This window comes from Chelonia mydas, chromosome 17, assembly GCF_015237465.2.
Source record: "Chelonia mydas isolate rCheMyd1 chromosome 17, rCheMyd1.pri.v2, whole genome shotgun sequence".
NCBI classification, from domain to species: domain Eukaryota; kingdom Metazoa; phylum Chordata; order Testudines; family Cheloniidae; genus Chelonia; species Chelonia mydas.
Genome location: NC_051257.2, coordinates 9,802,874 through 9,819,721, shown reverse-complemented (window position 1 = coordinate 9,819,721; position 16,848 = coordinate 9,802,874). Strand labels below are relative to the sequence as shown.

The 16,848-nt window shown below is 38.2% G+C and overlaps 1 protein-coding gene across 3 annotated transcripts in view; it reads right to left on the bottom strand.

Moving 5' to 3' along the window:
- Positions 1-16,848, bottom strand: part of NLK (nemo like kinase) — a 110,283-nt gene that overhangs the window by 9,458 nt on the left and 83,977 nt on the right. For all 3 annotated transcript variants that reach the window (XM_037880517.2, XM_037880516.2, XM_037880518.1), the window contains exons 5-7: positions 14,965-15,050; positions 13,821-14,030; positions 11,067-11,168 (exon numbers count right to left, since the gene is read on the bottom strand). In XM_037880517.2, the coding sequence (XP_037736445.1) occupies positions 11,067-11,168; positions 13,821-14,030; positions 14,965-15,050 (398 nt within the window). The remainder of the gene's footprint in view (positions 1-11,066; positions 11,169-13,820; positions 14,031-14,964; positions 15,051-16,848) is intronic.

The following is a 16,848-nucleotide window of genomic DNA, read 5'->3' as shown; positions in this document are numbered from 1 at the left end:
TCCCCTTATGCCCTCAGTTGAGAGCATGAGGAGAGAAACTGCACAGCATGGACCAACAGACACTACGAGCAAACATCTTCCAGTTTCAGGCACATGAAGTGCATGCATACCTATAGTGAAATATGCACAGGTACCAGAACTCAAAGAGCCTATTTTAGCTATTTACGAAAATTTCCTTTCAAATGGCACAACAGTTTTGATGTATTTCTCCCCTCCCCCCCGTTAAAAAACATTTCTCCATAGGTGGCATTTATCTACTAATGTATCTAAGGCCAGATACATTCTACAGGACAAGATAATACACTGCATGCTTTTGTGATAACCTTGCCCTCTGAGAAGTGTACGTGAGCCACATACTTTTAGTAACAGTAACTTGCCTGTCAAGCATGAGGAAACAAGAGTTTCTGACAGACATTACATATAGGTATATATTTAAAATATTCATGACAAACTCCCATTCATTTTTTTAAGAAGTATATCCCCTGCCTTTTATCCTCTTACCCAGTGTTTTGAAACAAAGTTCAAATTTGGGTTTGAGGAGATGGCATGTTAATCTTCTGTTAGTCAGATACCAACCATTTGATAGAGACTGATAACTTTTTGTTGTTTATTAGTTATTAAGGCTGGCATTGTTTACCATTTTTTATTTTATATGGCTTTGGTAATTTACGGCATCACTGAAGTTAATTGACTGTACTGATAAACAACAAAAATCCATTGAATTGTATTCTGACCATTGCTTCTTAATTCTCCCCGATTCTGGACATATTTTTGTGAGGATATCTAGGTCCGATGTGCATTCGCTTGACTATTCAACAGGGCCATTGCTTGCTTGTTCTTCAAGGTAATCCACGAAACAACATAGTACAAAACACTATTAAAGTGATAGCATCTGCACAACATTGGTGAGTATCAACCGGTTGTCCACTGTATCAAGTATTACACACACAGAAGACAGGTTTGAAGAATGTAAAGGTTGCAAAGTCAAGGATTTAAAAGTTGGGGAATGACAGAGTTACGGTTGCCTGTGCAACACTAATTCAGCCCCTTGTGCAAATGCCTTATAACACAGTCTTTAATTGCATGATCACTGAGGCCGAGATTATGTCACGGAGGTCATGGAAACCACAACTTCCAACGACCTCTGTGACACTGGGGGCCCCGCAGCTGACCAGCTGCTGCCAGTAGCGGGGGTCCCAGGCTCTGCGGGTGACGGGGGGGATCCTCTCACAGCTGCCCAGGAACTGCAGGTGGGGGACCCCCCGCAACTGACTGGCCACTGCCATTGGCGGCGACCCCCGAGCTGCTCAGCCACAGCTGCTGGCAGGGGTCCCCCATGCAAGGTTCAGCTACTGCAAGCAGCCCGCTTCCCCCCCCCCCCCCCCGCGCAGCTCCCAGCCACCACCGGTGGCAGCAGAGGGACCCCGGAGCTGCTCAGTGGGCTGGGGGACGGGACCCCGGAGCTCCCTAACCGCCACCAGCAGGGCCCCCCTGCAGCTGTTCAACCACCGCAAGCAGCTGCCCCCCACCCCCTGCAGCTCCCAGAGGCTGGCAGCAGCAGCTGAGGGACCCTGGAAGTACTCAGCAGTCGCAGGCAGGGGGAGCCCCCCATAGCTCCCAGCCTACGACAGCAGAGGGTGGCAGGGGGTCCCCTCACAGCCACTGGGCAATGGGGTCCCTGCAGCGTCCAGCCGCTGCGGGAGGGTGGGGGCACACTGGACCCTCCTCCCTCCCCATTTTGTCAGGGATGTTCTTAGTAAAAGTCAGGGACAGGTCACGGTGAATAAACAAAAAAATCACAGAAGCCATGACCTGTCCCTGACTTTTACTAAAAATATCCATGACAAAAATCATACCTTAATGATCACATACCATTTTTCCACAGGAACCCTGCCTCATTCAGTGCACAGGAGTGACAGTGCTCAATTAAGGAGCAACTATTCAATATTTTGTTTCATTCTCATTGTTCAATGTGTGGCCCTAGGCCTTATTTACTGCACACTATTCAAACTTTGCTCTGAAGACAGAATTATTAATTTGAATATTAAGGGGATTTAATGTTGAGTGCTTCGCAAACATTACCTTCACAAAAGCTCTGTGAGGTGAGGGGAGTATTACAAATGAGGAGCTAAACCACAGAGATTAAGATCAGAAGTATTCATTGATCTTGGGTGCCCAATTTGAGATGTCTAGAATCTGACTTTTTTGAGTAGTTAGCGTTATAAAGAACTTTATATATTGAAGCACAGCTCCCTCTGGCTTCAGTGGCAGCTGAGAGTTCTCAGCATTTCTGCAAATCAAACTGCAGGGTCTCAAGTTGGGTGGAAAATGAGGATGACACCATTAGTCACCATCTGTGAAAAGTTTGGTTTAAGTGACTTGCATTAGCATCACAAAGGAACTCTGTGGCAAAAGCAAGGATAGAATTCAATTCTTGGGGGTAGTGTTTAACTGCCTTAACTGAGACCCTCCTGTCTCTTCCTGCAATGCCCTGCCTCATTTACCACACACCTTCCATTTCTGCTGACGCCCTACAGACGACAGCCTCCTTTACTCCACACCCCGTTTCATCCCCAGAGCAGGTCCATCCTGTGCACTGAACGAAGCATGGGCCCTAACAATTAAGTCTGGTTGTTCAAAGTTACCTTGCTGATGTGGTCCGCACTTGTTTAATGATGTTCTATTTCATAAAGTTTGCTTTTTTCAAATTATAAATATTAATGTTGTCAACTTGTTTTGTGACTTTTTACTCGTTGTAATACTCTACATATTATTAGTCTTTCTTAGTTATTTGTTGTTTTTCCAAAAGCTCCCAAATCCTATATTGGTACTTAAGCATTTCAGGCAGGGATGACTTCTTTTTGTTTGTACCCTAACAACCAGCACACTTTGGAGCGCTGTAAAAATAAATACCAACAGTTCTTTTATGGTTAAGTCATTTAGATACCATGCTGTTCTGTGCCAGGATGGAAAGCAAAAGAATCATGTCCCAAGACTATCAAAAAATTCCCTACTGTACAGTATACAAGAAGTTCTATGGACTGAATCCATTAATATAATTTACTTTCATAGCTCTGCTGCAGTCTATAAACTGTTTGAGCTTTTCTCTCTAGTTTATAACACTGGAGCTTCCCGAAGGAACTACAGCTTTCATGTACTATTTAATGCTCCTTTGTAGAAATTCTCGATGTCATTAATCTCAATACCAGTGGCAACCAAAACCTATACGGTACATTTGTCTACAGACTTTGAGAGTATTTTTCTAAAGGCTTCTTGATTCATTTATTTTATGTGCAAGCTCCTACAGCTGAAGTTTAGTAAACTGCATCATTTTCCTACACTGTTCTAATCTCAGTGTTTTTCAGTTTTCCCTTCTAAATCCACATCCGGCCCAACACAATCAAATCTCCAGGCGTACAGGGGTTTTGCAGTAGTTAGAAATAAGCAGGACAAGAATCACAGTTTAAGGAACTCTGAATTATATTTTTTCATCAAGCTCCACCTTGTGTTGTAGTGAGGTACCTGAGCCAGGAGTCGCATGTCAAAGGTAGTTACAATAACTCGGCAGCTGATCTGCACTCCAAAAGAAAGCACTCAAATACTAGTGGCGCTAGAAAGTGGCACTCATTCCAGTTAATAAATGGAGAGAACTGTCAGGGTCACAATTTCTTTAAATTGTAGGAAGAGACAGCTCTGCAGACACTCCCACATGCTTCCTCATCTTGTACAAATAAATGGGGAGGAGAAAAATCTAAAGTTAGAGCAAACTGTATTTTAAAAACTACAGTCCTTCTGAGAAAGGCTTAAATATTTTTATTTAAAAAAACATCACCAGGAAAAGGAATTTAAAATGTTTCAAGAATCCAAAGGCCCTAACCATGTTGGTATTGAAATAGGCAATATTTGACAGAATTCTTTAGAAAAATATAAAAACCCCAAACATGATTCTAAGGATTATATTGTAGCAGTGATAAAAGAAGGGATAGTTTGCCAACTCCAGACTCTTAGGTCAATCCACCGGAAATCTTCAAGTCACATAGCTTCGTGACACTTTTCTTCCTCAATGTGCATTCGGAAAGCTTTACAACAAACAATGAAAGATCTTCTGACTCCCAGTTCAGATGCAGCCTTATCTGTATCCTGTCTCACATTGCCATCATCCAGATTTTTTTTAATTCATTGTTTCCTGTGTATATCTAGTAGTTTAACACAACAGAAGCCAGTTTCGCCTCCCATCAAACGTATTAGCTCATAGCTATGCAATTCACTTCTCTGTCTGTTTTTGTAAGCAGTTGTTTTTTTTTTTTTTTTTTACTTTAATCCTACAGGGTTTTGGCACTTCTCTTGTGTTCATTTACTGGACAGCAAGTAATCTTCCCTACATAAGGGATCTGAAGGCAAGTAAAAATCTCCTAAGTGCTTTAAGCAAACTGATTACCCAGATTGAACTACACAGTCAACATTTTCTTCAGTCTCTGTATTATATCTAGTCTCTGCCACACTGATATCTTGATACCAATTTAGCAAGATTTACTTAAACATCCTTATGGGTGCCATTTGAGAACAACTTTTTACCCTCAGACATTCCCTGCCCCATAAGCCTCCCTTAACTTTTAACCGTAGTCTCTGGTAACGCCAACAAGATTTAACTGCAATTACTAAAGGTTTTCAAATATTTAGTAGTTCCCTCCCCTCAGATAGATAGCTTATCCCTTCTTCCCTTTTCTAAAATCCTGGCAGAAATACTGCCCTAGTGTTTTTAAAACCAAAATATTATGATTCTGTATAATGTCCATTTTAAACGGTTAGCCACTTACCTGATACACTGGAATGGGCTGCCAATGAACTATTTTCTCTCTCTCTCTCTCTTTCTTTAATTACACAGCCACATCAGTCTCCCAGATCAAGCACTAAACTTCTGTATCTTAAAACACATTATTCCTATCATCAGACCTATGCATAGGAAATAGATTTTTGGACCACTTTCATTTCCTTTTTCTTAATGCACATTAAATTTGATTCATAGAAGGTCAGTTTCAATTCTCTTATGCCATAGTCTTCCTGAAAAGGTATCAATAATTCAGTTAAGAAAATGTTCCCTCCCCGTTTGAAGGTGGAGGAAAGCCTGCACTTGGAATCAGTTATTCAAGACCCATTTTTTCCCCCTCACCAGTAGAAATTAATGAAATTCTCGCGAAATGGGTAAAGAGTAACTCCTCTAATGTGTAGTGAATTTTAAATTAGGATGAAGGTAGAGAGAAAGGCAGCTTCTTAATTAAAGTAATTTTCATAGATAAAAATAGAACTGACCCCTTTATGCAAATCTAAAAAGCTGTATTTTCTTTAGAAAACTGCATAGACTAAAATTCCTGCTTTGAAGTTTGTTACTCTCAAAGCTTCATACACTATCATTTTCCTCCTTTTTAAACAGTACCTGTACATCTGTTTACTTGCCATGCAAATTCAAAAAGCACTCTCATTGCAGGAGACCTAGTGAGTGCAGGTGTTGGGAAGAGCCATTAGGACAGGAAGGGTTATAAAGAATGCTCCATTAATGTGTCTGATTAATTGCTATTGAGATGTGGGAGGAATATACTGTTCTGCTGACAGAGAGGACTAAAATACTCTGCCTAGAATATAACCAAGCAATTGAAAGCCAGCTACTGTATTTATAGGACAATACTAACTGAAAGGGTTAGACTCCATGGTACGTGTGAATGAGTTAGAAGGATTTACAGGATTGTAACAGAACTGCACCAATGGTTAACTGATATACTAACGCAATTCTAATGCTTTGCATGAGTCTGTCACAGGTTGTTTTTTCCTCTTTAGCAAACACAAATAGACGTATGCACACAGGTCAGATTTTGTGACACTATCTTTTTATAAAAGAAAATGTTTTTAGTGTCATATCAAATGCATAAGTGCATTGTTCTAAACCTACCCAACAGGGTCACTAGATATAGATTTCTGTACTTCTCAGGTATAAAAGTAACTTGTTCAAATGGAGCCTCTGCTACAATTAAGTTTTGTATGACCGTAGCCCCTCGGGGACCTAGTCATAGACAGGCCCTCATTGTGCTAGGTGCTGTACAAACAGTGATGATGTTGTTACCATTCCACAGTATTTGGTGTTCTCAATTCATTTGCAAGTGTCCACTACATAAAAAACAGTATCACCACTGGCATCAAGCATAACTAGTTTGACCCATTCATTTAGGGCAGAAAATAAACTAAAACTACCCTCTTTCACTCCAGAAAAGACTGTGTAACACACAAGTGAAGAGTGTGCTCTCTCTCCCCACACTCTACTCTCCCCCCCACTCCAGGCAGATTGTAGTAGTAATTTCTCTCTCTCTCTCCCCTCTCCCACCCCCTAGAGAGTCTGGCTGTCTCCCACATCTGGTGCCTCAATAAATCACATAGTGATATGTAATGAGCACAATGGTCAGAGACCAGGAGAAGTCCTAAACAGAGGTGCTGTGGCAGGAAGAATTTGGTAGGAACTGAACTTCTTTGGTGTTGGTCACCAGGGGTCAAAATCCAGGCCCCTTCAGTAAAGAAACAGGTTGTAACCATCACTGAAACCCTTTTGTTGCTAAAAGAAAGCTCAAGGATGAACTGGACAGAGAACGAACTCCTGGACCCTTCCTTCTAGAAGTAAGGGGGTCAAAGCTGATACACATTACTGACAGCGAGCATTGTAAGTAGCCACTGACTATGTTCTGTGTATGAAGAGAGGACTTATATTCCAGGGCTGTTGGCCAATCACCTTCAGTTAGCAGTAAATTCACTTTTAACATTATTAAAAAGAAAAACGGACTATAAATGTGTGACTTTCTTCCACACTGAAGGAATTATATAAATTTATATTTAATCCAGAAGACGGCTCCTGGATGTTTTATTACATAAAGCAGTTAAGTCTTTTCCCATTTATCATGTACGCTGATTAAAAGCAGTGTATGTTACAAAGTAATTGCTAATTTCCAACAGAATTTGTTTCTTAGTTTTGCTATCTTGTAAGACTAATTAAGAAACTGGTACAATTTAACCATTTAAAATTAGCGTAATCACCTTTTTCTAAAACCGAATTTTACAAATTTAAATTTAAACCTGAAATGTACTTGAAGTTCTAAATATAGCTAGAAGAATAATCTTATCAGAACCTTATCAGACACAATATAATCCCCTGCATTTTCACACGGCAAAAGCTCACACCAGCACCAGAGGAGTGAGTTTTGAGAACCTGCATAGTTTTTCATGGAATCTAGATGGTGCTTTTCCTGATTGACACTAAATTGCCTTTTTCCCCTCAAAGGACTTTTTTGGGGGGAGTATATGTGGGGGTGGACATGGGGGGCAGAAAAATCAGATTTTAAAAAGCTGCATCTAACACCATCAAAGATATTCAAACAAATTTAGAGAACTAAAACTCATCTGGTTCTACAGTGTCTAGACTGGTTTAGAAAAAAATTCCAAATTCCTTCATAAGTTTGGTGATAGCTTGTGTTTTGAACACTTGTTTATACAGCATTTTAAAAAAAACTGAATTCCTGAAAGGATTCACATGGGTTGTTTTGGGACAATTCTTTGCTGCTACTGATTGAGCATCACTCAAATATTTAATTAGAACTATTTAAAATGTATACGGCTTGCTAATTTATGCAAAGGTATTATTTCCATAACATAGTGGTGTGAAGTGTACTTGCAGCTTTACACGTGTTTATTTTCAATATAGTGTCAGAGATCTTCATGGCCTCTTTTACAATATGAGTTAATACAACAGGTGTGGGTAGACTACTTTACGAAACCCATCTGTGGCAATGTGCAACCATATATTTAAGACACCAGTGAAAATTAGGGCAAAAACTAACTCAGTTTGATTTAAGACCCCTGAAATGGAAGGTGCTACAAAAGTGCACAAGTATTTTTAGTACGCATGAAATTTGCTGATACAAAATATAAAGGCAGCTCCAAAGGCATTCAAACCAGAATATCAGAAAAGCTATCATTTACACCATACAGACAGCAGGTGGTGATGTGTCTATTTAGGTATTTATATGGCACACATTCATGTCAGAGCATAGGATCTGATGGCTATCAAGTCCCCCATATCCACGTCTTAGTTACCAGCATTAGTGTCTGTATCCATTCTGCATCAATGTCACAAGGACAACAGCTAGCACAGTACATTACACATACCTACAATATTTAACTTACTACATCACACTGAACATGCAGCAACACATCAATAAATCTGCCTCGTCTGTTGCTATTATGCAGTTCTTTGATGCAAAATATCAGACAGATTCTGCTGGGGTGCAGAAATTTTTCTCTAGAGGGTGGTGTGATATCGCTATTTTTGGCATTTACTATTCTCAGTATTCACTACCTTCAACTAGACAGAAGTGGTACTGGCTTGTAGTTAAACATGTAAACATAAATTCAGTTCCTACAGAGGCTGTTAAATTGTATTTAGCTCCCGTCATTCCATGTCCAACACTATCCCCTGAAAAGAAAAGTTCACGGATACAGAACCTCTCCTACAGCATAAAACTCATTCTAAGAACAGGTTTTTCTGTTTCTAACTTTCTATGTACCACTGCTCTCAAATGATATTTTATAGTTAAGTACATACCAGTGAAAGATAGCAATTGTTACTACAAAAGTTTGGAGAAATGACAAACATGTATTTATGACAGGTTTCAGAGTAGCAGCCGTATTAGTCTGTATTCGCAAAAAGAAAAGGAGTACCGATGAAGTGAGCTGCAGCTCACGAAAGCTTATGCTCAAATAACTTTGTTAGTCTCTAAGCTGCCACAAGCCCTCCTTTTCTTTTTATGTATTCATGAGGAACTTCTTATCTTCCTCATTCCTTAGAACTTAGATATGGATTCATGGAATTCCTTAAACAAATTATGGGCCTGATACTACAAAGAATTAAGCACATGTGCTTAACTTTCCTCATGTGCAACCCATACCAGGGGTTAAACAAGAATTGAAGAGCCCATAAACCTTCTCTTGTATTATTCATAACCCCCCCTCCACACACACACACCCACCCCCCCCTTTTTTTTTTTACCCTAGAAATACTCTCATTTTTTCTATCAGTTTTGAAATCGGTAATTTTGGTTTTAAAGCATTTGAGGAATGTCCTTGATCTTGTATAGGACTGTACACTTTAAATTTTTTAACAAAATTGATGCTAGACTGCCTGTTTTACAGTGTCTGAAATAGTAGTTTATTTTCAGCAGTTTGCTTACAGATACCTTGCTGAGATTCAATGTATGTACAAATCCAGAGCACTAGAAATGGTCTATCATTAACATCACTTTATAATCTCAAAGAGCTGTACAAGAACTAGTCAAGCCTCTTACCACTCCTGTTACTATCCCCATCGTACAGATGGTATAAAGAGACAGATTAAGTGGTGTGTCGAAGGCCAGTATCAGCACTGGGATTAGAACTCAGGAGATATTTATATACATAAAATATCACACACTGGTGAAGCATCTTGGTGTAGTGGATTGTACATGGTTTGCACACAAGAACTCCTGAGTTCTGATCCCAGTGCTCATATGAAGCCTGACTCGTGCTTGTACAGCACTTGGAAACTGTGACACAAAGGGATATAAATGCTTAGAACTCAAAACTATTTTATTTTTTAAAAAGGTATGCATTTCTAATGCTGGGTATAGGTTTGCTCATAACTTCTTGTGATCCAGTGCATCTGTAAGCAAAACATAGAAAATAATTTCAGACACTGCAAATTAAGCAGTCTAGTATTCATTTTAAAAAAAAAATGTACAGTACTGTATATTTTGGAAGACTAAGGGACTTTCTCCTCAATTGTTTGCAAACTGAAACAGCTTATTTTAAAACTGATAGAGAAGACCCTGAGAGCATTTCAACAGTAAATATAAAAAATATCCCACAACAGTGTAGAGGCAGCTTGAATTGAACATGGTTAGGAGATAGGAACTCCTGAGTTACAATTATGTAGCAGTGTATCCACAAAACACTTATTTCTTTAGTATTATTATTATTGTGGTATGAGCGTGGCGCTTCACATTAATATAAAGAAAGAACAAAGACACAAACATACATATATCAAATTTCTGAGTGATACAAAATATACATGCCATGTGTTATGTTCATTTTTACCATCTGTCAGTCAACTGATGGCGTGTTCTGTTTCCACAGAACCAGATATTATAGGTGGAAAAGATCTACTGATCTAACCTCCTGCCAATACAGAAGCGGCTCTGCAGCTTTCTGAACTATATGATTGATTTTAATCCATGCCTCTCCTTACATCCTCCTTTAAAGCGACTCTCATGATGCGGCCTGTCCTAAAATTGGAAGGTTTTTGCCCATGCCAGTCAGAGAAATATTTGTTAGGTTGCAGCTGCAAGTGCAATTTACAGATGAAAAACTGCTTTGTCTCAACAGCATTTTGACTAGCTGCAGTTTTGATCAGTGCTAATCCAAGAGCCTAACTTGGGTAAATTCAGGATTGGCTGAGAGGCAGAGGCAACATGTTAACAGTTCATGTTAATGAATACAGATGGGTGAGATGCTTACATAAATTATTTATAAAAGTACAGGTGACAAATAGGGAAGAAGGGCAGGTGGTGTTTTTTAAACTTCTGATAACTTCTTGCATAAAAGTTACGTTAATTATTTTTAGTTTTCCCCATGAACTTCTTAGACACGTTTATCTTAATAAAACATGGAATTTCACAGAGATGAAGCTAATACTTTTATTGTACAGGATGTATACAAAATAATGGATTCCATTGTTCTGTGTCTGCCTTTTTTGTTGGTCTGTTAGTTGCCAAGATGGAAAGTTTGAGGGGGGAAAAATCCCACAGATGAAACACTAAATTTATAAACTCCGACTGAATGACAGTCTTGAAGAGGGTAAGAGTAGGCTCAGTAGATTGCGCGCGTGTGTGCGCATGCACACACGAATGAATTTTTATATATCTATATAAAATTCATTCATATATATATGTGTGTGTGTGTGTATATATGTGAATGAATGAATGAAGTGCAATTCATACCTGTTTATGAGGACCCCTGAGTATGTGCGCCTTGGCGCCTTCACAAGCCGTCCTCATTGCTTCCAGTGACGGTGTTCCCAATAGATCTGTGATCAAATCCAACTGTAGGTATAGAATACACACATTATAGATTAATTTCAGAGATATGCTTATCTTTGAATTCACACAAAGCTGGAACAATGGATTTGTAAAGTCTGATTCAGTCTGAAATAAACTGCCAAAGGTAAATTTTACTTTTAATAAACTACATAAGTGCAATCAGTTTTAAAAAGACACTAAAATAAAACTAGATTACAGGCAAAGGCAAACAAACCATTCACTACCATGTTTGGGAGTATTTAGTATAGGTTTATGGAAACGTTTTATTGTAATTTTGAAAAACTAGATTTGCTCTGTTATAATTTTTGAAAATACCATTTAAAATACGTTATGCATACTACAAACTGAATGTCTAGTCTTGTTTGAATGTCAACAGTACACCAAAAAGCACTGAGCCACAAAAGACAGGTAAAAACAGCCACATACAAATGCACGTAGACAGCAACATATTTTTCAGTTATAAAACAACTTATAATCAGAACTACTATGCCAACTATTATATATAGCCAAATTCCAGTGCCTTCAAGTGTGAGAAATTCTTATGTGAACAAGAGTGCTTAATCTGTTTAATATTACTTTAGAGCAAAGAATCAAAACATGAAAAACGTCTTTAGCAGAACCTGCTGTAGTTTTCTTTTTAGCCTAAATATCTACTGATGGAAATTTAATCTATGTGTATTCAAATTTGTGTAGCCTTTTAAAATGAGATGTTCTTGAATTTAAATTATCCATTAGATAAAGAATGATTTCATCTCCTTTGTAGAACTGCTGATGTAAAGAAATGGTGTTAAATTACATGAGTGGTGAATTTGTTTGGGAGGCAAGAATAAATAAAAGTAAAAGGCCTGCCCAGGACCCAGGGAAGAGTAGTCTGGTTTTGGGTAGTTGGAAAGCAAGTCAACTGTAGGGCAGTTGTTGTTAGTATTATTGTAGCGTCAAGGAGCCCCAGTCATGGACCAGGACCCTATTGTGATAGGCACTGAACAAACACAGAACAAAAAGATATTCGCTACCCTATACACCTTAGAGAACATCTTGTTTTGGGTTTGTCTTGTTGAGTTTGTTTTGTTTACATTTCTTTATTTGTGTATGCAATAAATACTTTATAGTATGATTTTTTTTTTACTCTTCTTTCCCACAAGCGTGTGCATGTACATGCATATTTATGGTGGAAAAAAGACATTGCCAAATGCCAGGTAAAACTTCTTAGAAAAAGTCAGGGAGCAGATTAGCACCCAAGTTCCAAATGTTTCTATATGACTATTATGAACTTGAGCTAATGGATCAACTGCAAAGCTTTCCCTGCAAAGTAAAGCCATTATCATTGTACAGGCTAATATGGATGACAACCCACTTTGACTGTCAGTACAAAATAGAGGAGTGTGATTATTGCTTACACACCATCAAAGCATTTGTTGCTGTTAAAGTTGCCAGTCCTGCAAATATGAGATCATTTCCTACTCTCCAGCAGAGATCCCAATCTATAAAGGTGCCTGTTTGCACATTAAACAGTTTTGCTTGGTGTTGAGGATATGTCTAGCCCCCACCCTCCCAACAAATTATCTTTAAGTATAGGTATTGAAGTAGTAAAACAAATAACCAGATGGGGGAAATGAGATAGCTCATGCGTTAGGGTTTTCTTCTTTTTGAAATTGGGAAAGTATATATTGTAAATTACCCAAACATAAGCGTAAATATGAAACCAGCAGTACCACAGTGGAATTAGCTGATCAGATCCTTAGCTGGTGTAAACTGATGTAACGTTATCGGCTTCAATGGAGCAATGCCAATTTACATCAACTGAGGATCTGGCCCACGTCTATAGTTTCCCATATAGTTAACATTTAACTATAACTTTCCCCCCTTAACCATATTTAACAGCTCAGTGTCAGACTTTCATCTTTAAGTCACTGGGGTGCATTCCTATAACATCCATACGTACACTGATGTTTCAGGGGCCGATTTTAAAAAAGTTGATCATCTCAGTATAGTTCCTACAGGACAGCTGTTCACACCACAGAAGTCACCACTACAGATGAAACCCCTGTTGATGTGTTCTCAAGATGAGGGTGATGTGAGCCTAACACCCTCATCCTGAGAATTGCTTCTTCCAGAACAAGGTTGAGGAACACCAAAAGGGCATATGCATATAAGGCTTTGTTTGTTTTTTTGTTTGTTTAAAAATCTTATGTTAGACAATCTGAAGGTTTCAGTGTTGGGGGAGTATTCCGATCTACTGTTTAAATTCTTTTTAAAATCATGCATTAATTATACAACAAATCAAAATATTGTTTAAATTCATGTATTCTGAACTCTGCTAAAACAATCCTGAAGCAATTTGACCATTAATCATACTACTTGCCAAATTTATTTTTTTCTAAATTAAGTTGAAATGCAGCACCGTGTACACAGTACGAGCACGTAAATATCAACTGAAACCCCGTAAAGGTTTTTTTCTTTTTGCTAAATGGTAAAATCTGTTGGTCCCAGTTAGAACACATTCACTTTATTTCCACACAGACCAAACTGGAAAGTGTTTTGCCTACGTGTAAAGCAGGTAATACAAGAGCAGAGGTGTGAGGTTCAAATGCGATCGTTTCAAGGAATTCTGCAGTACAATACAGGGAAGACTTTTACAGTAAAATGTAGTTATACCTGCTGAATGGGACTTTGTGCCTGAAACAATATTCTTCGGCCAAGCAGTTCTGCAAAGATGCAGCCCACAGACCAAATATCAATAGCATTGCTGTAGTGACGGCTGCCCATCAGGATTTCCGGAGCCCGGTAATACTGAGTGACAACTTCCTGAGTCATGTGACGAGATTCATCTAATTCTTCCACCCTGGCCAATCCAAAATCACAAATCTAAATTGAGAAGGTAAATAAATAAAAAAAAATTACCAAAATACTTAGTGCATGTCACACAGATATGTCTTTAGTAACAAAGTATAAAATCCCAAACCAGCATTAATTGTTTTTAAAAGTCTGCATACTGCAATAACTGCATAAGCAAGCTCTATTTACTTATTTATTTAAATAAAGTGTTTGTTTTTGGGGAGGGCCAAGTACGTTGTTTAGTTGCATAAATATTTAAACACCTAAAATGTCTACAATTATTTAGATTTTCTTGACGTGACAATATATTTTTCAGCTGGCATTACACTGTCAAGTTTAATATTAAAATCCCAATCCAGCATTTTGCCCTTAAAAGATCACTGACAACTTCCTGGGCTCAAAATGATTCATTCCAGTACACATTTCCTTTTGTGATGGTGCTCCTTAAAGATGTCAGCAGTGAGATTTGGCCTTTCCTGTCACTACAGACTGCTGCTGTTCTTAATTTTTTTTAGTTTCTTTTTACTAGGATAAAGGAAAAAGTAGCCAGACAAGATTTTCAAAATAAGGACCAAATTTAATTAAAAACAAATAAAGCTGGTTTAATTACAGTAGGACACATTTCCTTACCCGTAAAAGTATAAAAATAAATTAAGGGAGAAATCTCCAGCATTCATTGCCACCTTCACGGTGGCAATGTGTTACTGACAGTGTTGTAGCAACACTTAAACGTATTACAGGCTTTTCAAACCTGCTAAGCACACAGCAGTTCCTGCTGAAGTCAGTGGAAAAATTTTTCTGTCCGTATAGCTTTACTCTTGTTTTTCTTGGGGGGAGGTGTGGGGCTGTTTTTACTTAGGAACACACTTAACTGGGGAAAGATTTTATTAAAGTACAAATCTCTTTGACCATGACCCCTGATATATAATAAACTGTACAAATTTTAAATAAATTTAGATACCACCTTAAGAACACAGTTGCTGTTCACAAGTAGGTTCCCTGGTTTAATGTCTCGATGTAAAATCCCAGCTGAATGTAGATATTTCAGACCTGAAATATTAAACAAAGTAAATACATTCTCTACTATAATCTATGACTGAAGGCATATTTTCCTGAAAGGCATCACCAAAGACTTATGCATCTGCTTAACTTTACACACTGCTAGTAGTCCCATTGACTTTACCTCACTACTTTACTACTCAAGAATGAAGTTAAACATATAAATAAGTCTTTGCAGGATCCAGGTCATAGAGAGCAAATTATTTAAGCAGACATACTTTTCAACATATACTTTCTTCCTCTGTTTTGCTATAAAAATACACATATTATTGTATAAAAATCACCATTATATTATAAACAGTTCTTATAAATAAATATATCTACTTCAATTACATAATTTTTGAAGCACTAACGTTCAATTGAAGCATAACTAGATGTTTTTAAGAGGAAGTAGCGTGAGGCTGTACAATATACAACATAGGTTTTGGTTCAATGTAATTATTTTACAGCTAACAGTTGCTGCAATGATTTTCTGTTCTCTATTACCTTGTAAACTGATGTGCAGATACACCAGCCATGGAATGTAAAATAAAGTCCCAAACTACAGTTTAGCCCAAGGCCCTTTATTGAGGGCTAACTTTATTACTACAAAAAATTTCAAAACAAAACAAAGCAACTCAGAGCATTTGGTCCCTGCCACTAGAGGCCTTTCAACTTTCATCAGGCTGGGAGGGGAGAGGACACCATTCACATTAGTTATCCCCCTCGCAGCTGCTTCCCCTGTGCTTTTAGTCTCTGTGGTTGCAACTTCGGTCCATTTTAAACAAACAAACAAAAAATTCAGGAAGCACCTCACTAAAGCTCACCATGGAGTAAGCGTCCATGAAAGGAATTAGTTGGTGTGAAGTTCACTAGGTACTGGAATGTAGCGGACAAAATCTGGTCAATAGAAAAGTGACCAGATCCTCACTTAGGGATATGGGACAAAATGGGTAGTGCTGAGGTCAAAGGTCAAGTGACCAGGGCAGATGGAATAAAAAAATTATTCACAGAAGAGGATCCAACTGGCAGCATGACATTGTCATCTTGATGGAAATTAAAATTGATGTGTACTATCACTTACTCTGAAGCCAACTCATATCAGAGGCACAAACACAATATGTCCTTCAGAGGGATAAACCTCTCCTCTGGTTCAACAGGCTTGGCTGGGGGATAATATCGCCTTTGGATGTACTTTACACCTCCTTGTTCTGACATTGCTGAATATAACCCAATAACTATTTTTATCAAGAAAAAAATGGCTTCTGTTTATTTTCAGCTGATTTTCATTGTGGAAAACAAATAAAACACATGGGAAGGGAGGCAGTTTAGCCTGATCACAAGTCAGAAGTCCAACCCATTAACCTGAATCTGTAATTTCCAAATCCACTGAAAGATCTAAATGTATAACCAGTGTTATCATGAGATTATTTTTACTGAACCAATTTTAGTGGCCACTTCTACAATAATTTCAGTTACTTTGTTTTACAATATAGCATCGTATTTAGTTCTGGCTAAAATGTATTCACCAGATAGGATGGCCTCAGGTGTCTTCTCGGCAGCCTAATCCAAAAGGCCACTTTACTTCACAAGATCTATAGTTTAAAAAAAATCAGTGTTGCGCTTCATCTTTTCAGTAACCATTAGAGAAGTCATTCAGGTTAAAGAACAAGGATTACCACCTTCACACATACAGTACCCTAGAAAAGCAGCAAGGCCAAGAGCTTCTTGTACACCTTTGCTATTCTTTCAAAGACAACATTAAGTAACAAAACAATTTGTTAAATATATCTTGTTCCACACATTACAA